This window comes from Equus quagga, chromosome 9 (genome assembly GCF_021613505.1).
Source record: "Equus quagga isolate Etosha38 chromosome 9, UCLA_HA_Equagga_1.0, whole genome shotgun sequence".
Taxonomy (NCBI): domain Eukaryota; kingdom Metazoa; phylum Chordata; class Mammalia; order Perissodactyla; family Equidae; genus Equus; species Equus quagga.
Genome location: NC_060275.1, coordinates 37,181,248 through 37,202,858, shown reverse-complemented (window position 1 = coordinate 37,202,858; position 21,611 = coordinate 37,181,248). Strand labels below are relative to the sequence as shown.

The following is a 21,611-nucleotide window of genomic DNA, read 5'->3' as shown; positions in this document are numbered from 1 at the left end:
CCTTGCCAGCTTCCAGCCTCTAGTGTTGCAGCAGGCCAGCTGCTCCAGACAGTTCAGTAGGGTGGGCTTTGGTGCAGGAGACCAATGATGGGCGGCAGTCAGCTACTCAGCTGGGGCCTACCTGCAATGCAGTCACAGCAGCTGGCTCCTGAGGTCCCCTAGATGTGGCCCTCCAAATCTCCAGCTGCATCCCTGGCAGTTCCCAGCAACCTGGACAAAGCCACTTCTTTTCTCCCTCTGTTCTCTCCTGAGCTCCAGGCTAGGTCCTAGACATTATTTAGGGCCCAGGTCAAGTGTCAGCTCCTCCAGACTCTGACCCCCTCCACCACCAGGTGAGTTAGTTACCCTGCCACTGAGCACCCCCTCATAATAAGCACGCCTCATCCCGTGCTGAATGTGTCTCTTCCTTCAGGAGATCCACTGTGCCTTATTCCTCAGCGTCATCCTAGGCTTGTTATGTGAATGAAAATAGTCTTCCTCCAAGCTCTGTTTGCCTCAAGGGAAACCTGAGTGTGCACAGGGAGCTTGCTAAGCTGGGTCTCCTCCATTTGCCCCTATTGCCCTCCATCCTTAACTTCCCTAGAGCTGAAGGAGAAAGCTGGAGGCCTTGTCATCTCAGCTGTGGGCAAATGTTGCCTCAGCACCTCATATACTTGCTAGGTTCTGGCTATGTGCTAGCCCAGGGCCTGCCCCCAAGGAGCACCCAAGCCAGCAGGGAAGCCACACACACAAGGGCTCTATGAGGACATCCGGACACCTCTTGTCCTCTGTCCCCCTCCTTGGCCTCTGCACCTGTTTGTCCCTCATTCCTCTTTAGCAGCAGGTGCCCCTTCAATTTCCTTCCTTGGAAGGCCCCTCTTCTCCCACCCATTGAGCAGCTGCCCAGATGGGTAAGTGTGGCAGAAGCTCTAGATAAGAGATATAGGACGTTTGAATGGTGAGAGGAGGGCCTGAGACCATGCAGCTGTGGATCCAGAGGGGCTGACCAGCCAGTAATGCTGGATTCCCCTCATCACTCCTGTCTTCTTCGCATGTGTACCGACTGTCTCTGTCTCCGGGCACACGCTATATGCCCTACGGCCAACCAAGGCACATTCCGACACCTCGCAGCCCACAGGAAGGGAGTTCTGAGAGCTTTTAGTTTTGTTTCCACTGCTTCTATGGAAAAAAACAGGTTTTTTTCCTTGCAAAATATCACATTTTTCCCAATTGAAGGAAAATCAATTTTATTTTGTAATGTGTCTGACTCGCGAAGTTCCATTGCTGACCCATGCTTGGCGGCTTCTCAGAGCTAATCCCTGAGCACTTTCTCCTGTGCTGAGCAGTAGCCAGTCCTTCCCTGAGCTGAATCAGGGCCATTTGTTTTCATCTCTAAATAAGTAGTGAGTTTACTTTTAATAACGAAACTCAGAAAGGACCAAAGATGATGCATTAATCTTGGATTCTCCTTGTTTTATCACCAAGAAAACTGCTGCAGATGGAAAAAGGCAGGAGATCATCGTCCTGGATTCCAAGAGGAGCAATGCCATTAATATTGGTCTGACAGTGCTTCCCCCTCCAAGAACGATTAAGATAGCCATTTTGAATTTTGATGAATATGCCTTAAACAAAGAAGGAATTGAGGTAAGAGAAGCTCTATGGAGCATTGTTTGTGTTCTGTAATACGTTGCATATGTAAAGCATTACTGTATCCATTATGACTTTCTCCACAGGGTCACTTGCCATATTTCTGTCTCAGACAGACTCTGAATAATGTTAGTAATTCTCACATTTTTTTTTTTTAACTTCTGGGGGCTAAAAAGCCCCTCTTCCCTATGAAGTTCAAAACTGTTCATTCTCTGGTCCATTTACTGACTTCCTTCTGACCACCCTCCACCTACCTCTATGTGGGAGAACATGATAACCTCCTTAGCAGGCTGATAGGACCTTCTTTCACGTCATTTCAAACCAAGTGTGTTTAATGAACAGTTTCAGAAGTAGGATTTTCAATGTGTGCTCACATCCATGTAAATGACTTTGCTTCTCTCTTGGCACTTGTTGGGGTATGTAGAGATATGTTTTGTTTGATAAGCTGGAGAACCCAAGCCAACTGAGTCTTTAGCATTTGTTGATCTGAGTGGCAGAAGTGGAGAGAGGTTGGGTGACTTGGCTGTGACTACATGGCTGGTATGTGACCCAGCTGGAGCCACAGCTCATCTGCTCTGTGAGGGTTCAGTGCTCTTCCACAAGGCCCTGTTCTCCCTTCACCATGGGCTGGTGCCAGTTGGCAGCAAGTTCAATCTCATGTTCAAATAAGGGAGAAAAAGTGAGTGGAACGAATGGCCCAGCCCACGGATTCCTGCAGAATATAATCTGGGGCCACTGGGTCAGAGTGGGGATCTGAGGACACTGCTTCTTGGCATTGAGTGACACCCACTCTATCCTACTACTGGCAAGGGGCCCTGGATTTCTTTAATGCCTCTCCATAGTTGGTGTTCATTTATGCATAGTCATTTGAAAGACTCAAGAGTGGAGGGAACCAATAACGACTGACTGCAGAAAGGGAGAGCAAGCCCTTGACAGAAGGGTTAGAAGTGAGGAAGGCCTTGGGCCACTGCGCCAGACTAGCCCACAGCCCTGAGTATGGGAGGGAGCACAGGGCACAAGGGGCAAGGTGATGTCTAAACCCAGTGGGGCTCGTGTGCCTTTGTACTTTGGAAAGAAGAGGTTACCACAGAAAAAACTGTGTTCCTGGAGGTCTGTACTGGTTTGAATAGTGTCCCTTCAAAATCCATGCTCATCCAGAACCTCAGAATGTGACCTTATTTGGAAATAGGATCTTTACGGATGTGATCAAGTTAAGATAAGGTCATTCTGGATTAGGGTGGGCCTGACTGCAGTGACTGATATCTTTTTAAGAAGAGGGAAGTTTGAACATAGACAAAGAGGAGAATGCCATGTGGAGACAGAGAGCACACCCGGAGACACCTGGAACAGCATGCTATGTGATGACTGAGGCAGAGATTGGAGTGATGTGTTTATAAGCCAAGGAACACCAAGGATTGCCTGCAGTAACTACCAGAAGTTAGGAAGAGGCAAGGAAGGGTCTTCCCTAGAGCCTTCAGAGAGAACATCGCCCTGCTGATGCTTTGATATCAGACTTCTAGTCTCTTAAACTGTGAAAGAATAATTTCCGTTGTTTTCAGCCACCCAGAGCCAGCCCTGGTCGTCTGGTGGTTAAGATTCAGCACTTTCACCCCTGTAGCCTGGGTTCATTTCCAAGTAAGGGAACCACACCACCCATCTGCCAGTTATCATACTGTGCCAGCTGTGTGTTGCTCTGATGCTGAAAGCTTTGCCACTGGTATTTCAAATACTAGCAGGGTCACCCATGGTGGGCAGGTTTCAGTGGAGTCTTCCAGACTAGGCAGACTAGGAAGAAGGACCTGGCCACCCACTTCTGAAAAAATTAGCTGTGAAAACTCTATGAATAGCAGTGGAGCATCTTCTGATATAGTGCTGGAAGGTGAGAGGATGATGCAAAAACACGGGCCAGGGTTCCGCTTTGCTGTACACAGAGTTGCTAGGATTCAAAATCAACTCAATGGCACTAACAAAAAAAAATCAAAGTTTGTGGTACTTTATACCCTAAGAAACCAGTATAAGGCCTAAGCAGCTCTACTCTGAGAAGCACACACACCCCATGTTCCAGGAACAGATAAGGGGGGTCGGGGGAAATGCATTTCCCTTCTGGCTGGAAAGGATGTTGAGCCCTGAGCCCTGGAGTCAGGCCAGGCGGCAGAGCAGGTCAACATATGCAGGTTGGCAGCCAGGCAGTTGAGGGCATGTGGCAGACTGGGACAGTGTATAAAGGAGAGAGCAAGTGACAGCTGGCGAATATAAAGAGGGACGTTGAGGCAGCTGCCAGACAGCGAGAAGGGGACAGGCCAGGCCTCAGTGTGAGGCATTCCTACTCTGGGACCCCTGGAGGAGCATGGGAGAAGGGCATTGGCTTGCTATTTGGCAAATGGGGGCTGCCAATCTGGATGAACCAAGTTCAAAGTGTCTTTCACCTAGGACAAACAATGTAGTAGGCCTGAGTGCACATTCCAGCCATCCTATTTACTTAAGGTGTCCTTTAGAAATTGCAAAAGCTTCAGACTCATACAAAGAGAGGCCTCAAATGCAGCCAGAGCCAGCCTGATTGAAGGAAAAAATGACAGCTTCCCCTTTTAAAAATATTTCCCCTTCTTGTCATAAGAACTTGAAAGTCCATCAGGAGAGATTGATTCCTTTAGGTTTTGCCTTTGTTCTTTCCTGAAATATAGATCTCCCTGGGTGGTGGGAGTTTCAGATACAATCAGTTACTTAGATTTTAGAATGAATCAAATTACTTTTCCTTTTCTGACTGGTTTCCAGCTGAGCATCTTTTTGATCCAGGAAGGAGTCATGATAGCAGCCGTAATGATGATGGATACAGGAATAGCAACACAGCCCTAAACTTGCCTTTCACAGGTTTCTTCCTGTGGGCCAGGCACCATGTAGGTGCTGTACACAGATGCTCATCAAACCTAGGAGGCACATACTATTATGTTCCCCATCTTAAAGAGGAAGAGAGTGAGTCCCAATGTTAGTCTGTGCCCATGCCCACAAGCCAGTAAGAGATCAGGCTGAAATATGAGCCTTGAGCCTGAGTCTAAAGTCTTTGGGATGACTGGCCCAGGAGGGCACTCTGGGCCTGGGCTCATATGCCAAAAAAATAAGAGGGAATCTGAAAGGGGAGTGGGAAGACTCATGAGGGAACACAGTCCACTTCACAGGGCTGCCTACAGTTTTCCACTGGGAGTCGTTGATGTATGGAATGATGTAAAGTGAGAGGACACAGCCACAGAAAACACTGCTAAACCCTTCCTGAGAGTTTATTGTGTCATGAGTCCTCAGTAAATTCATATTTAGTCTAACAACACATACAGTCACACATTTTTATCACAGTTTTCGTCTAAAGTAAGGTTTCTCAACTGTGACATTGTTGACATTCTGGGCTGGACAATTTTTAATGGTGGGAGCTGCCCTATGCACTGCAGGATGTTTAGCAGTATCCCTGGCCTCTACCCACAAGATGACATTTTACTGTGGGAAATGTCATTAATACTGCTTAGAGATGGCCCCAAAATAATATTCTGAAGTTTAATACTCTGATGAAACACTACTACTTCCATAATGAAATTAGTTTATTTTCTAGTAGTGACAACCAAAATGTTTCCAGACTTTGTCCAATGTCCCCTGGGGACTAAATCACCCTGATTGAGAGCCCCTGATCTAAAGGCTGCCTGTGTGAATCCAGAGAACATCTATATTTTTCAAGTCTTGTCAGTCATGCTGAGAAGACTCCAGTGGAAACCAGCCCTCTTGGAGAAGGTGGGACCCAGGCACTCTCATCCGTCACCTGCTGTCTCTGGCCGTGATCTCAGGGACCTGAGGGCCGTAGATGGTCTAGACCCATGTGCTGAGCCAGTTGCCCAGAGTTTATTCTCTAGGCTTGGTGTTCAAGAGTTAAATCAAGACTGAGAAGAGATGGAAGTTGTGTCCTTACAGATCTTTACTAATAAGATTTCCAGCTTCCACCCAAAGGGCCTTCTGCCAAACCATCTGCTTCTTGGACGCAGGCACTGTAGCATGGCACCACGGCTTAGTAAGGCCATTTGAAACCCCTGTGTACCTAAATGTGATTAGGATGTAATAAATGACGTCCTGTGGCTTTGCTTAGCAACCCAGTGATATGTATCCGGGTTTGTCATGAAAACCTGAGGGAGTAATTAACTAACTTAGTTAAGGAAGTAGTAGTTTTTCATCAGAGTATTAAACTTCAGAATATTATTTGGGGGCCATCTCTAAGTAGTATTAATGATATTTTCCCAAATAAAATGTCATCAAGGCATCACAAATGAAAGTATGAAGAGTTTTCCCTTTTGTTCTTGCTTTTCTAATTTTTATAGTGTCTGTGTCTACTCAAAGGGTAGCACAGTTGAATGGTGCCAAATGACATTTAACTTGGCCCAGTTGGCTGCCAGGCCTGTCAGCATGCTAGAAACAGAAGTTCCCTTTGGCCACACATACAAAACTCCAGCACCTTTTCAAGCCATTTGTGTTGCTCAACCCCTGTCTGCAAATGCCCGAGTGGATGCTGGACACACACAGATGAGCCTGAGCTCGGGAGCCACCATCGGTCAGCAGTGCAAGGGACCCAAAACATCCCGATATTTGGGCACGTTAGCTGCAGTGTTTTGCATTTCCAGTTGAATTGCCATGAACTGTGGAGCTGGTGGTAGGAAACTCAGAGTAGCCCCTGGGTGGTTTTCCAGCATGCCTTGGTTGATCCAACTTAGCTTCAGAAAACACATTTCATCTGCAAATTTGATGCAATAATTTCTGCCCCATGTGCCTCACTGAGTAGTCCCAAGAACGGAAAAAGATAGTATCAAGATACTTTGAGAAGTAAAAAAAAAAGTCCTCCTGTGAGAATAAGTACATGAATAGAAAGCCATTGTCTCATGAGAATATGCAAGTTGTATACAAACCAGCCTCGGCTCTAAATGCTCCAACTTTCTGTATTGTCACCAAAATCCTTGTGCTAGATTCTCATCCAGAGCTATAGCCAGAGTTCTGTTCAAAACTCATAAGGCAAATTAGTTTTTCATTATAGTCTCATCTGTGAGTAAATGAGATGACCAGACTCAACCATTTGGGTTCATAAAAAATAAGATTTGTGCATTTTTCTCTGACATACGGCTTTCAGATATAAAAGCAAGTATACTTAAAGACGTGCTGGAGGGACACTGTCTGGGAAAAAGCAAAAAAAAAAAAAAAAAAAAAAAACAATGAGATTGTTATGTAGTGGTCTTGTTTGATGTTTTTCTCTCCGTGGAACCAAATGGTGATCATAAAGTCATCAATAAGCCTCCTGACATGGTAGAAGAGCATATTATGGGTATTTCCTCACACTCATCCCCTTATCATCTGCTCATGGAAAAAAAGAGCCAGCAGCTCATAGGAGGTGTCTTGACCTGCTATTCCACTGTCTTACGGCTGTTTTTACTGCCAGTGATGTGTAAAAAAATAAAATAAAATAAACTGGCAGATGGCAACCTCGTAAATCTTCAACAGTGAACAAATGGTTTAAATTAGTCAGAAAAGTGAAAAACAAAAGTAAGAGCATTTGATTACTTTCCCAAAGGAAAAAAGCAACTAAAATCATCACAGGAAAATGCCTTCTGAAGAAGGGGAAAAAGTGTTGACAATTTTTTGTTTTGGAATTCTTGTACATGCTTATAACAATTTGAGCATTACGAAAACTAAAGTACTAATTTTAGTTACGTTTTTATTTTGAATCAAATCCTGGGTGTTTTTAAAGAGATGACATCTGCTTGGATTGTTTTGGTTATTTTTTAATACCATCTGTGTGGACAGGTGGGATCAATCATGAGCCTGTGGGAGAGCAAGGAGCATTGTCACTGAATGTATCCCCTGATGCTCAAATTCCACCCGCACTATCTCAGTGTTTGGGGCCGTGAGGAAGAGAATGTTGGAAGAGGAGGTACGTGAGGTCTCACCCAGGTCTTACCTTCTGTGACCTCACTTCAGACTGCAGCACAGAACGCATGCCTTCAGTGCTGTTTGGCATCACTGGCTTCTGATAAGCTACTGAGACAGCCCTCTTTGATAACACTCCTCAAATCCGGGATGACTTCTGCTCCACCCAGATCCGTCCTGAGGCACAATTGTATAAACACCTGCATGTTTGCTGATTATGGTGTCAAAGATCCAGTTTTTCCTTTTGTTCTTTTTAATTTTTGCATTAATGTAAAGTGAAACTGACCTTTTTGGTATACAGTTGTATGAGTTTTAAAATAAATATAAATTCATGCAATGATTACTGCAGTCAGGGTTCAAAACTGTCCCATCTCCTCAAAGATTGTGCTCTTCTGCTGTCCCTTTCTAGTTGCACCCTCAGCCCACATCTAGCCCCTGGTCACCACTGATCTGTTCTCATCACTGTGGTTTTGTCTTTTCGAGGATGTCACATAAGTGGAATTCTACAGTGTGCAGCCTTTTGGGACTAGCTTCTTTCGCTCAGCAGGATTGATGCCTTTGAGATTCAGCCCAGTTGTGTAGGCAGCTAGAGCTTGTCCCTTTTTATTGCTGAGTACTATTGCATTGGAGAGATGTACCACAGTTTGTTCATCCATTGAAGAATATTTAGCTTGGTTCAGTTTTGGACAATTGTGGATAAAGCTGCTATAAATATTCAAGTACACATTTTTGTGTGAACCTAAGTTTTAACTTTTCTAGGATAAATACCTGCAAATGGAATTGTTGTGTCATATGGTAACTCTATATTTAGCCTTTTGAGGAAATGTAATTTGTCTTTTCATTCTCTTAATAGTGTCTTTCACATAGAAAAAGTTTTTAATTTGGATGAAGTTCGTTTGTCAACCTATCCTCTTTTGGTATCATGTCTAAGAGTTCATTGCGTAATATGAGTTACAAACATTTTCTCCTACGTTTCCTTCTAAAAGTTTTATAGCATTACCTTTTACTTTTAGATCTGTGATCCTTTTGGGTTAATTTATATATCAGGTGTAAGATTTAAGTTGAAGTTAATTTTTTTTGCATATGGATTCCATTTGTTCCAAAACCATTTGTTGACAATACTATCTTCTCTCCATTGAACTGCCTTTGCACCCTTATCAGAATCCCTGGGGCATATTCGTGTAGTCTATTTCTGGACTCCCTGTTTTGTCCCGTTGGTCCATGTGGCTATCCTATTGCCCATGCCACACTGTCTTATTACTATACTTTTACAGTAGATTTTAATGTGAGGTGGTGTGACTCCTCCAAGGTTATTCTTTTTCAAAATTGGTTTGGTTCTTTCAATTCATTTTCCTTTGCAAATAACTTTTAAAATAAGCTTTTCTATATTCACAAAAACTCATGCTGGTATTTTGATTTGAATTGAGTTAAATTTATAGATGAATTTTAAGAAAAATTAACATGTTGACTCTGTTGAGTCAGTCCATGAATACAATGTATTCTCTGTTTACTTAGATCTTCTGTGATTGCTTCCTCAGCATTTTCTACTTTCCAGCATACAGCTCTTGTGCGTGATTTGTTAGATTTATACCTAAGTATTTCATTGTAGATAGTGTTTTTCTTAAATTTTGGTTTGTAATTGTTCATTATCAATATGTAGGAATAAGATGAATTTTTCTGTATATTGACCTTATATCATGCCACGTTATTAACCTCACTGTTTTATAATTTTTTGTAGATTCCTCATAATTTTCTATGTAGACGATTATGCCATCTGTGATAGGAATAGTTTTATTTTTTCCTTTACAATCTGTTTGTCTTGTTTTTGTTTTATACATCCTGTCTTGTTCCCAATCTTAGAGGGAAAGCATTCTGTCTGTCACCATTAAGCATGATGTGAGCTGTAGGTTTTTTATAAATGTCATTTATCAGATGGAGGAAATGCTGTCTATTGCTGGGTTGCTGAGAGTTTTTCATCATGAATGGATATTGAATTTTATCTAAAACTTTTTGCATCAATTGAAATGATTATGTGAATTTTCTTGTTCAGGCTGTTAATCTGGTAGATTAATTGCATTGATTGATTTTTCATAGGGACCAACCTTGTGGTTATTGTTTTTTAATATATTACTGTAGGAAATATGGAGATATTTACATGTCTTAACATATTGACATTTATTGATATATTTAAAATATTTTATTGGGGCCAGCCTGGTGGTGCAGCAGTTAAGTGCTCACATTCTGCTTCAGCGGCCTGGGGTTCACCGATTTGGGTCCCGGGTGCAGACATGGCACCGCTTGGCAAGCCGTGCTGTGGTAGGCGTCCCACATATAAAATAGAGAAAAATGGGCACGGATGTTAGCTCAGGGCCAGTCTTCCTCAGCAAAAAGAGGAGGATTGGCAGATGTTAGCTCAGGGCTAGTCTTCCTCAAAAAAAAAAAATAATTTTGTTATGGAATTTTGCATCTAGGTTCATCAAGGATGTTGGTCTGTAGTTTTCTTGCACTATCTTTGTCTAGATTTTCTTTGGGGGCAATTCTGATCTCATAGAAATAATTGAAAACTATCCCTCACCTGTTGGGGTCAGGCCACATGTTCTGACCTGCTTCTTGCGGACTGTGGTTCCAGTGTCAGCTCAGTTTTCAAAGGCTAGTTCAGGTCTCAAAGTCTTTGATGTACTGTTTAAGGTCAGATTCACATATGACCAGCTCAGGAACGAATCCAGAAATTCTTTAACAACTTTACACACTTGCTTTTCCAGGCTCTTCATTTTCCATGACCTCCCCAGTACTTTCCAGTTCTCTGGGCCCTTCCTTTTTGGTCTTCCAGATGAAAGCTGGGGCTTCAGTTACCTCACTTTGCCTTCCACTTTCTGTGACTGTGCCCATGTCGGGGGCCAAGCCAAGGGAAGACAGAGAGAGAAGAAAAGCAGAAGGGGTTTGCCCCACCCTCTTGGGACCACAGCATCACTGATTAAAGAGGAAGGTTCCCTCCCTCAGAGATTTAGGTGCCTCCCAGCCCCTGCTGCCACTGCTAGGAGACCCCCTTCCTGCTCCTCGGGTCAGGACTAGAGAGGGCTCTGCTGGAGCTCTCTCTGTGTGCACCTGATACCTTCTTCCAGGTTTTGGGCTACCTTGAGCCCAGGCTGGGGAATACCAGAAGAAAAGCGGTCAACTCATTACCAATTCAGTAGAACTTCCAGTTCTTGTCTTCTTCCCCAATCCACCTGCCACTATTTATTTTTTAGAGTCTTCAAATAGCTGCTAAATGCGTGCTGTCCAGGATGTACAGTTGCATTCAGTGGGACAGACAGGTGGAGTGTGCCTAACCCATCTCACCCGGAACCAGAACTCCCAGATGCTTTCTCTTATAGAGCAGTAACCAAAGCCACTTAGAACTAATGAATAAATATAACTTACAAAAAAGTATGGCACAAAGTGTGCTTCTTTGCTTTGATGCTAGAGAAGGAGAAATGAGAGAAAAATATTAACACCTTACCTTAAATATTGTTGTATGTGAAGTGTCATATGATGGGAATTTTTACCTTCTTTTAAAATGTAATCACTAAGGAATTTGAGCCTATAAGAATCGTAATCCTTCTGGTGCCTTTTGCCTCTTCCATCTTCTGCAATTGATTTTAACCAGAAACAAATAGAAGCAAAGCAAAAAGATAGACTTTTTTCGTTAGTAGATAGGTATTACTCTTTATAAATACCATCATTTTTCCTTAATCAGACTTGAGTTTGATATTATTTAATATGTTTTCATTTCTATATAAATTTTTAAATATAGTTTAAATATTTAAAACTATTAAAATTATAATATGTCCCATGTACAAGTCAATCTGAGTTCTTGGAAAATGATTCATTTTTGTAAGCTTTAAAATTAATCCATGAGAAGTATGAGAAAGCATATATTCTTGACATGTTTTATGCTATTTCTTAGGGAACAGGAAGGGGTTCTCTAATCTTCCGTCTTATTCTTTGACCTTTTTCTCACCTCCATCCCCATTTTTTGTCTAGAATGTCCTTCATGTACAAGACTCAGAAAATTTTGGGCAAGCTGCTTATGAAACAGATTAAAGAAGAGAGAGAGAGAGAGGGAGGAGAGAGAGTTGGTTTTAAAACAAATGAATGTGAATTTACATGCTACCTAGGGCTTTTTTCCCCTAAAGTGTATTTGGTTTATAATGACATAACTCCTGTATGTGATAAGAACACTGACAACAGAATATCTCTACTCCGTGGTTGGAAAATTACAATATGAATTTGGAAACATTCAAAGGGTGGGATAGGGTCAATTAATATGAGAGAACATGCTATATTTCACCCCATCTTTCCAGAAAATTCTAACCATGATTCCCACTGAAGAAGAGAAGCAGAAAATCCAGGAAGCTCAGCTGGCCAGCCCTGAGGTGCCATTGGGCAGTGCAGAGCAGTTCCTCCTCACTCTCTCCTCCATCAGCGAGCTCTCGGCTCGGCTCCACCTCTGGGCATTCAAAATGGATTACGAAACCACAGAAAAGGTAAGCACTGCGGAAGAGAGGCAGCCAATCCTACATCCCCAGTATTGAGAAAGTCAGTTTGTATTGGTGAGGGGAGTAAAGTGTCATTCTTGAGAGAGGATTTAAAGGGCACAAGTTGATTATGATGAGGTTGGTCTATACTAAGTGACAGCCTGCCAATGAGGGGTTATTCTAAAGTGTCTGCCTGGCACAGCCTCAGACACTTGATTGTGGGTACCAGATGACTGGTTAAAAAAAAAACTATTAATTTTTTTTTCTGACTCCATATGACCATTGTAGAAAATTTGGAAAATATAGAAAAGCACAATATAGAAAGTGATCTGTAATCCTTCCACCTGATGATAATCATCTAAAGTGCCATTGACTGTAGCAATTAGCAGGTCATTGGGTCCCTCTGAGAGCATGTCTCAGAAGAAAGTTGACTATGAAACAGATTGCAGGAGGAGAATAGAAAGAAAGGGACCTTGACCATGAAGGCTTGGGGAGATTCATCTTGAATAGAAAGCAGAAGAAGCAGGCATCCTCTCTGGACTGGGGCAATGTGAGTATTTTTTCAGGCTGAGCAGAAGGAACCAGTGGAGAGGAAAAGGGAGAGATGGAAGGTGAGTTGGAGGTGAGCTTAATTGAGAGGAAGTGCTCAGAGGAGACAGACTCAAAGCACAGGTGGAGAGGCTGTGTGGTCTTCCTCTTTCTCCGAAGGAGGAAGCCTGGTCCTTACTGAGGCCCAAATAGGTGGCAGAGGGTTTAGTGGGCTTCAGGAAGAAACCACTATATTTGCATTCGTTCAGGAATCAAGCAGAGATGAAAAAGCTTAGGACTGCTAAGTTGTCTTGGCGTCACTTGGTTGCAAAACCAGTCAGCATGTTTAGGTGACATTCTCTAGCAAAGTGAGGTAACGTCATGGAGAAAACAGTTAACTGGGTCAGCCTTTGTTGGGGATTGGTAGGGCCAGCCTGGCAGAAGCTAGGCTGGAGAGAATGAAGCTGAACCATCTGGCTTTGGGCTATAGGCTAGGGGAGAGACTCAGTACGCACATTGGGGTGGGGAGTCAAAGAATGACAGTAGAGAGGGAAGGGGACACTGAGGCCGTGAGGCTACAGGGCAGGCTAGAAGTCTCAGAGAGTGGGAGTTATGAAGGCAGTTGGAGTCATAAGGATGATGGCCTTCTAGAAAGTAACCCAGGTTAGGGGTGGCCAGCCACAGAGTGCCCAGAGGGGAGGTTAGGAGGTCTGGGTAGTCCAGGGACAGGGAGGCCACAGTTTCCAGTGTTGTCCGCCTGGAGGAGAAAGGCAAAGAGGAACACTGTAGTCCAGACGCTGAGGGAACGCGGGAAGGATGAGTGTCACAGAAGGCAACAAGGGTCAGAAGAGAGAATGAGAGGAGGGTGTGGCCTAAGTGTCCTGCTTGAGCTTGGAAGATGGGGAGGAACAGGAGAAGACAGAGCATTCGTCACCCAAGCACAAGCTCCAGTTAGCCATAGGTACCCATTTGGTCTCCGGTGGGGAGACTTTGGGGACTAGACTTTCTCCCTGCTGCCTTTTGGCACTTCTTCATACCTAGGAGCATGTGCCCATGACATGAGATTGCCTTATACTGAGAGAATTCCACTTGTTATTACCTTGTACAATAATTAAAAAGAACAAAGTAAAGCCAAAATGTACATTCTTTATAATCTTATCTCAATTTTTTTTAATTGAAAGGAAGTAGCAGAACCACTTTTGGACCTCAAGGAGGGAATAGACCAATTGGAGAACAACAAAACATTGGGCTTTATCCTGTCTACTCTCTTAGCCATTGGGAACTTTCTAAATGGAACTAATGTAAGTCTTTTACATCCCTTATCCTCCTACCTCCCTTGTCACAAATACCTGTCCTTCATTTGCTGATGGAGGTTGTACCTCTGGTCTTCTCAAGCACAAGTGAACAAGAAACTTTTCTATTTTCTTGCTGAAAAATCTAGAAGGAATTTTGTCCTTAAATTCTTAGAGCCTGTTTATCGGAACCTGTATCTTGCTATAAATAGGAAAACTTACAAAAATAAGTACACTGTTCCTTACAAATCTTGGCTACTCTCAAAAGTGACATTGGAGATGTTTTCTCTTACTCTGTTTTTTGTTTTATTTCTGAGCTTATCGCTTAAATAGTTTGTCCTTATACACATTATAAGCACACTTTTAAAGAGATTGGCCTACCTTTGGCTAGGAAGTAGAAAAGCAGCAGGGCAAAGGGAGAAACAAGTTGTAGATTCCCAGATGGCAAAGACCCAGCCCTCAGCATCCGTATTTAGGGGTAGAACCTGGGACAGCCTGTGGCTGATGGCCGTGGTAGGAAAGGTCTGAAGGCTCATTTCATTCTCACTGTGGTTGGTCCATGAGTGATTAGCTAAGGATGATGGAGCACGTGGCCTGAGACGCTTCAGTCACAGAGGAACTAAATATTGGGCTACTCTAGCCGGGCATGGATTTTAACCATTTGTGCCTTTCTAAGAGCCTGTGTAAAACTTGTTCTTCCTGTCTTTTATTTAATGTTCACCAAACAGGCCAAAGCATTTGAGTTAAGCTACCTCGAGAAGGTTCCAGAAGTCAAAGACACCGTGCACAAGCAGTCTCTTCTCCACCATGTGTGCACCATGGTGGTGGAAAACTTCCCAGACAGCTCTGATCTGTACTCGGAGATCGGGGCCGTCACCAGGTCAGCCAAGGTATGTCTTTGGACACAGAGGAGTAGGCTGTTCCTTTCCCTCACGTGTTGGATCTTTGTCAGACATCTCTGAGGAGCACAAACTCTATTAAGTAAGATGCCCAAGTGCTGCTTGCATCCCCTACTCTAGAGTTTGTGAATATGACTCGTGTCATGCCCTTTCTAGTGGACTTTTAAGATCATTTTCCCATCTCTGGTTCTCTGTCAGATTCTTTCCTACTGAGGGATGTGAGGCAAGCCTGCCATCCCAGTCCTAATGCCTGCATCCACTGTTGAGCAGTGTTACTCACCGGGCTGGATTCTCCAAAGCGTTAAAACTCCCCAGCTTGTTTTAGGTGGGTAAAAATATCGAAAAGATGTTCTTTGGCTCCTCCTAAGACTTCCATAGGACCTTGCACTGAGGTGTGGAGCTGGGAAACAGAGTGCACGCCTGGCCCTCTGCTCCCCAAACATTGGCCATCCCTATGATCTTACACAGAGGGAACAGTTGTATAGGGCTGTAAACACTATATAGCATTGGTCCCTCAGCTGCAAGCTCTTAAATTTAGTACAGAGTTAAAATCGTCATGAACTTATGGTTTATTAGAAAAGAGACAGTCGCAATAGCTGGACACCCAGCTGCCCTCACTGCAGGAGCATCACTGAGGCTGAACAACCCCCAAGGAATCCCAAACGCAGGAGAACTGGGAGATGTGGACGGTCTTGGTTGCAAAAGGAAACTCATGGGGAGGAACTGAATAGGGTTCAGGAGCCAAGCCAGTGTGGAGGAAACTCCTGGAAACAACCTGGGCTGAGGAGCTGAAAGCAGAATGACCTTTAGCTCTGGGACACATTGGAATCTGGTATGAGAAGAGGAGGCAGAGTGTTGGGCAGAGTGGGGAAGGAACGAGGAAGGGACTTTGCTAAAGTCTCCTTGAAGGAGCTCTCCCTCTCTCTGCCTTCTCCCACAGAACTGGCTTGTGGGGACCTGGGGGCTGGGACCCTCTTTCGCCTGCCTCAGGAGCCACAGGCTGGCAGCTGCCAGGTATGCCAAGCAAGGGGGCCCTGAGCCAGCCTGACAGTGGACCTCCTTGAGGCAGAAAGAGGCGTGACCAGTGATCCCCCAGCTCTGAGAGCTGACAGAGGACTTCTTAGAACACAGACCCCTCTATTTTCAAGGTGCCCTTTTCCTGTTTACTCTGTGCCGGGCACTGTTCTGAAGTCTTTACAGATATTACTTCACTATCCTAACCAAAGCAGAAAGTCCCTCTGAGCGTCCCAAGGGGGGGGCCTCCAATTGTTCTGACATTCCACATGAGCACCTTCTCAGAAGACAGTTTGTTAGGAATAACTCTATTTTAGAGACAAAGTCTGCCTGGCTATCTAAATTCATCTTGATCCTGTTTCCAGAACCACCCAGAACAAGTCAGTTCCCTTTGTACATGTGGTTCTTTGTCCATTCCCAGGGCCTTCCCCTGGGGAGAGCTTGCTTGTAACAAAGTAGCCCTGGCTTAGGAGTAGCTGGCCCCCTGTGACTGCCTTGGACCCCCCTCAGTATGAGGCATTTCCCAAAGGATATTTAGTTATTAGCTAACTAATAACTAAATAATTTATCCTTGCCTGAAGATTGGCTGCACAAACCAAAACTGCAGATAGCTTCTACCCATTAACTTTGGCAGTTGCTAAAGATGACTGCTGACCCAGATCCCGGTGACTTGCACCAGGAGGTCAAGAGGTCATCTACCACCACTTCTCAGCCTTTACTCCCAAAGCCTTTTGGGGCATTGAGGGGCCCTTCTGTGTAGATAGGTAAAATATAAGCTTCAGGAAACCCCAGCTTCAGGTGCATTCATCCCATCCCTGGTGTCACATTTTGAGTCTCAACACTGCAAACCCCAAGGGGCAGGTTGCTCTGGCATCTGCAGGATAACTGTGCCCCTGAGTTGCCCCACAGCATCCAAGACTGACTTGATAAGACTTGACTCTGCTTCACAGCGCAGCTCATGTATCTTCTTAAACACAGAAAGTGGCCTATGTGGAGCAGTCCTCAGGAGATTTCCTGGCAAGGACTTCCTTCTCGCAACAGAAGGCCAGGCCAGCTTCCCTGGGTGGAATTTGTTAGGGGAAAATCTAGGCTTAAGGAATGATGGTTGAGAACTTAGACTTTGGAGCCAGAGAGGTTTGGGTTCAAGTCCCAGTTCCACCACTTACCAGCTGTGTGGCCTCTCACAAGTTGCTTAACCTCTCTATGCATCAGTTTCTCCCCTATGAAGCAGAACTAGTAATAGAATTTGAGGTCATGAAGTAATTGTGGAGACTCAGATCATGTGTGCTGTCTGTGTCAGCCCAGGTGGGCGGCCAGCTAGCTGAGGCAGCCTTCCAGCCTCTTCAAAAGACACTACGTTAAATTCAACCCTAGTCAAAAGGCTCCCCACCAGGTTTCTGTTAACAACGCAGTTACTTTCTTCTGCCACCACGCTAAGGGCTCACAGTGGACTCTCTTCCCTGAAAAACCGCGTCCCCCATCATGTCTGACTACCCTCTCTGTGTTGGACTGTACAGAGCTACTCAGTACATATCTGCGCTGAACTGAAGTTGTTTTGTCGTAGATCCAGGGAGCTGCCGGATGCAGATGAGGACAGCTCCAGGGCGTTATGGTTAGACCTGTTACATTTGGCTTACAACCTCCTAGACCTCCTGGACATTACTTGTCAATCCTAGGTCATCTGGATCTTTTTCTAGACTTATTCTTTGAACTATTCAGTCCTTCTTTTCTAAATCTGCATTTCTTTTCCTCTCAGCTGAAGGCCAGATTTTTTTCTTAGCTCTACTATATCATAGGAAAGTGAAGCTTTTCCTAATCTGGACCCAGAATTCCTTTGGTTTCATGCAAATCATTTTCTCAAAGTCCCATGAACCCCCTGCTTACCTGAATCCCAGGGCTCTGCCTAAGCTTGCCTTCTGTTTTTGGCTTTTTAGCATCCAAGAAATCCAGGACATGCGATGTCTTGCCTGGCCCCCAGGGCATTCCCTATGCTCAGCGCATCTTTATGCTGTCTGCTGACAGATCCTCTCACAGAATCAACTTTGTTGACTTGATCTTGTCCATTGTCTTTCTGAGGATGGGGCTGGAGATCTGAGGTCACTCCAGCAAGTCCCCTTGGGCACTCACATCCAGAGCCTGCTCTCATGACCACAGTCATTGGCATCTAAGCAATGGTGGCTTACCTCTGCGCATCTTCTCTTTCTCCTTCTGACCTTTGTTTGCCTGGCTCTTGCCTTGTCCCACCATGTCTCATTCTGCATCTACCTCTCTGTCTCCTCCCTTCAGTTCACCTATTCGTCTATTTCTTCCTTCCCTCCAAGCCTTCTCAATTTCTTTCCCCTATCCCACATCTCCCTCCCTTAAATGCCCTAAAGTTCATTTTTTCACGACTAACTCTCTGATTCATATAATTTTTAGTCTATAAATTCTATAATAGCATTACTTTATAAAGCCTCATCACAGGCCACCTTGGTCAATCCAAACTGTTCCCATTTACCTGAAGAGTACAGTGAGTGCTCTGTGACATGCATTCTTTGTACACATGGCTTGCATCAGCTGACAAGACTACATGCCCACACACACAGACACACACGCACATAGGCCTGCTGGGTTCTGTACATCCTCAGTGCTTGATCAACTGGCTACTTGATGAGCCTCCTTGAGAACAGCAGCTTGGTCTCTTTGAGCATTTGTCTTTATGTTCCTACTGCCTGGTGTGGAGACTGGCATACACCAGGTTCTCCATGCATATTGGTTGAATGAATGAATGAGTGGATAAATAAAATAATTTGTCACACAGTATAAAAGAGATCATTGTGAAGAGAAGCTGGCTGCCCCTTAGCTGGCCCCAGCGTATCAGAGCCATCCATGTGGCCATCCATGGTGTGTTCCTCCAACCTTAAGTGAAATAGCATCTCTGACAAACAAGAATGCTCTGAAAAATTTTATGAGACATCTGCTCAGTTCATCTTGTACTAGGGTTCCTTGATATCGTGTTTTAATTTACTGTTCCCAAAGACTTTCCTAAGGTTTTCTTCCAAATACGGCAAAAAAAAAAAAAAAGGTGACACTTGCATTGGGTTCATGTGGAGAATAGTTTTATCACTAAATAATTTGATGTCGAGATAATGAAAATACACATGTGGATAATTTTTAGGCTATAAATATGTTTGTGTTTCAAGATGTAAATTTGGTTTTGCTGTTTGTTTCTTCCCGGAGGCAGTTCGGTTTCCTGGTTCAGGTCGGTGTCCGGTTGTTTCAGAGCGTTTGCAGTGTTCTCTCTCTGATTTTCAGGTTGACTTTGATCAACTTCAGGATAATTTATGTCAGATGGAGAGAAGATGCAAAGCTTCATGGGATCACCTCAAGGCAATTGCAAAACATGAAATGAAACCAGTTTTAAAGCAACGAATGTCAGAGTTCCTAAAAGACTGTGCAGAGCGAATTATAATTTTAAAGATTGTCCATAGAAGAATAATTAACAGGTAAGTCAGTCGAGGAACTTATGGAAACATCAGTAAAATGGCACGATGAAAATATTCTGCAAACTAAAATCTGGAGGTTAAATTTACAAAAATTGTACAGTGCAAATTTTTGGTACAATCAAGTGCACCTTTGATGCACATGTTTGTTTCATAAATGCTTAATTTTTCTCACACATGCACAACACACAGTGATAATATAATGCTATTGAATCTTGAGGTTGGAAGGAATCTCGGAGATAACGTCATCCAAAAATCCTACTTCATCAGGACTTGCATCTGTAAGATCTCTGGAAAGTTGACCCCTCCATCTCTGCATCTGCTTAAATGGTTCTGCCTGCAGAGAGCATACGTCCTTGCAAGGCAGCTCAACTTGCTGGAAAGTTTCCTTCTTTATATGATTCGCAGGCTGCCCTCTGAGACCTTCCACTCCTTGATTCTCTGATGGCTGCTCTGTGCTGCATCCTGCTTGGATGAGGCCTGGGCCCAGCATGGGTGCCATCTCTGGACCAGCCTTCCTCAATAACCAGATCCAGGAGGACCCTGGGAGACACAGCGGTGATGTGTCAGGCCTTGCTTGCCTACAAGGAGGCTGGCTGGGGTCTAGGATGGCTCCAACCCAGGCTGTTTCACCTGTAAGTGGTGGCAGCACCAAGGCTAGAACCTGGGTCTTCCAGCTTCCTGGGCCAGGGCATTTCCTACCATGTCTCACCACTTTCTTCTCCTTTACCTCATCACGGAACGTGGTTGTGGGTCCCTCACCCTGGCCTCCAGAGTCTGAGTGCTCTGCCCTGGGCCTTACATCCTGGTGAGCAAAGGTGTGGGTCTGCAGACCTGTAGGCTGTGGTCTACCTGGAGCAGGGACTCCGACGACAGACCCTTGGAAACTGGCCTCACTGCAGTTCTGTGAAGGTCGCCTTCCCTGGGGGCCGTCTAAACCACAGGCCTTTCTCAGAGATCTGCTTCTCAAGGACCCTTCCAGCCCTGTGCTCGATCACTTCATTATTTTTTTAAACAAATACATGGTATTTTCATTTATCCCTGTACATTGCATATTTTTGATTATTTTTTCTCTCTTCCCTCCCTCCTTTCACCTTCTTTCCTTGTTTCTTTCCTTGAACCCATTCAGAACTTTTAAACATCTAATTCTCTCATGCACGTGTGAGCCCTCTTCCAGCTTGTGTCATTTGCTGCTTTCGTAGTCATACCTCCCGGGTCCTGATCTAGACTGGGGTGGGTAGGCGGGTAGCCTTTAAATGTTAAGACACGAATAAGGAACAGAACCTTCCCTCCAGGTTGACAACCATCCATTACTCAGTACTTTTGGAATTTAGTTGTTCAACTGTACGTCCCCCTCACGGTACTCCTTCTAGACCTCAGAGCTTCCCTCTGGGTAGGAGGATCTTATCAGAGATTTTGTCAGGTTTTCTCACTGAAATCAGAGCACACTGCTTTTAACATGGTTAGAAAAGGGAGGCAGGGAATGTGAGCTGCTTTGGCCTCCATGCTTTGTATGATACAAGCAATTTCCAACTTAAAACTACCCAAATAAACAAATAGTTTCCATTTGGAATGTCATGAAACTGGAGCAATTTTATGAAAGTCTTGTAAAGCTATTATGCCTGGTTACACTAACCGTTTTATCTTGGACAGATAAAACTCGCTATGGTGATACATCTATTTCTTAAGCGATAATGCCTGTATGTATGAGGGTGTGTATAGTGGGATTTTTTTTTGCATATGTTTGCTCTGGTTGTACTCTTCTCCCTAGTAAGCTGGTCATCAATGATGGTTGGTGTCGCATGACCTGGATCCCTGTCTGCTCACTGTTGGCCATCCCATCGAGGATGACCAGCATGAGCCAGGAACTCACTGTAGTTTGGTGTGTGGCTAAAGGGGGCATGGCTAAAGCAGGGGTCCAGGTGGTGGCCAAGCCAAAGCATCTCAACCACGGAACCCTGGGTTCATATGAAGTCGTTCGTGGGAGCTCCATATGTAGACTTGGTTGAAGCAGGAATATCTTGTTGAAATGGAGACGGGGGTACTTAGACCCCCAGTGGTTGTGCTTTTTCTTTCCCCCTCCCACCACCAGTACTCCCAGGAGCATAGCCTATGACTGCTGTGATCCGACATATTCCCTTTATACATTAGGAAACTGACCCAGAGGGGAGTACAAACTTAGTAGGGTCAGACAGGGGCTAACAGGTGGAATCATCTTGGCATGCAGATCAGCCTAAATATAAGGCTTCAGAAAGTTGCAAGTAGCTAGACCTGCATCATTTTTCCTCCCATGTGAGTATAAAAAGTTAC

At 44.3% G+C, this 21,611-nt stretch overlaps 1 protein-coding gene across 14 annotated transcripts in view; it reads left to right on the top strand.

Annotated features, from left to right (window-relative positions):
• Positions 1 to 21,611, top strand: part of FHOD3 (formin homology 2 domain containing 3) — a 456,138-nt gene that overhangs the window by 405,878 nt on the left and 28,649 nt on the right. For all 14 annotated transcript variants that reach the window (XM_046671920.1, XM_046671919.1, XM_046671918.1 and 11 more), the window contains 5 exons: positions 1,465 to 1,623; positions 11,913 to 12,095; positions 13,796 to 13,915; positions 14,635 to 14,796; positions 19,114 to 19,304. In XM_046671920.1, the coding sequence (XP_046527876.1) occupies positions 1,465 to 1,623; positions 11,913 to 12,095; positions 13,796 to 13,915; positions 14,635 to 14,796; positions 19,114 to 19,304 (815 nt within the window). The remainder of the gene's footprint in view (positions 1 to 1,464; positions 1,624 to 11,912; positions 12,096 to 13,795; positions 13,916 to 14,634; positions 14,797 to 19,113; positions 19,305 to 21,611) is intronic.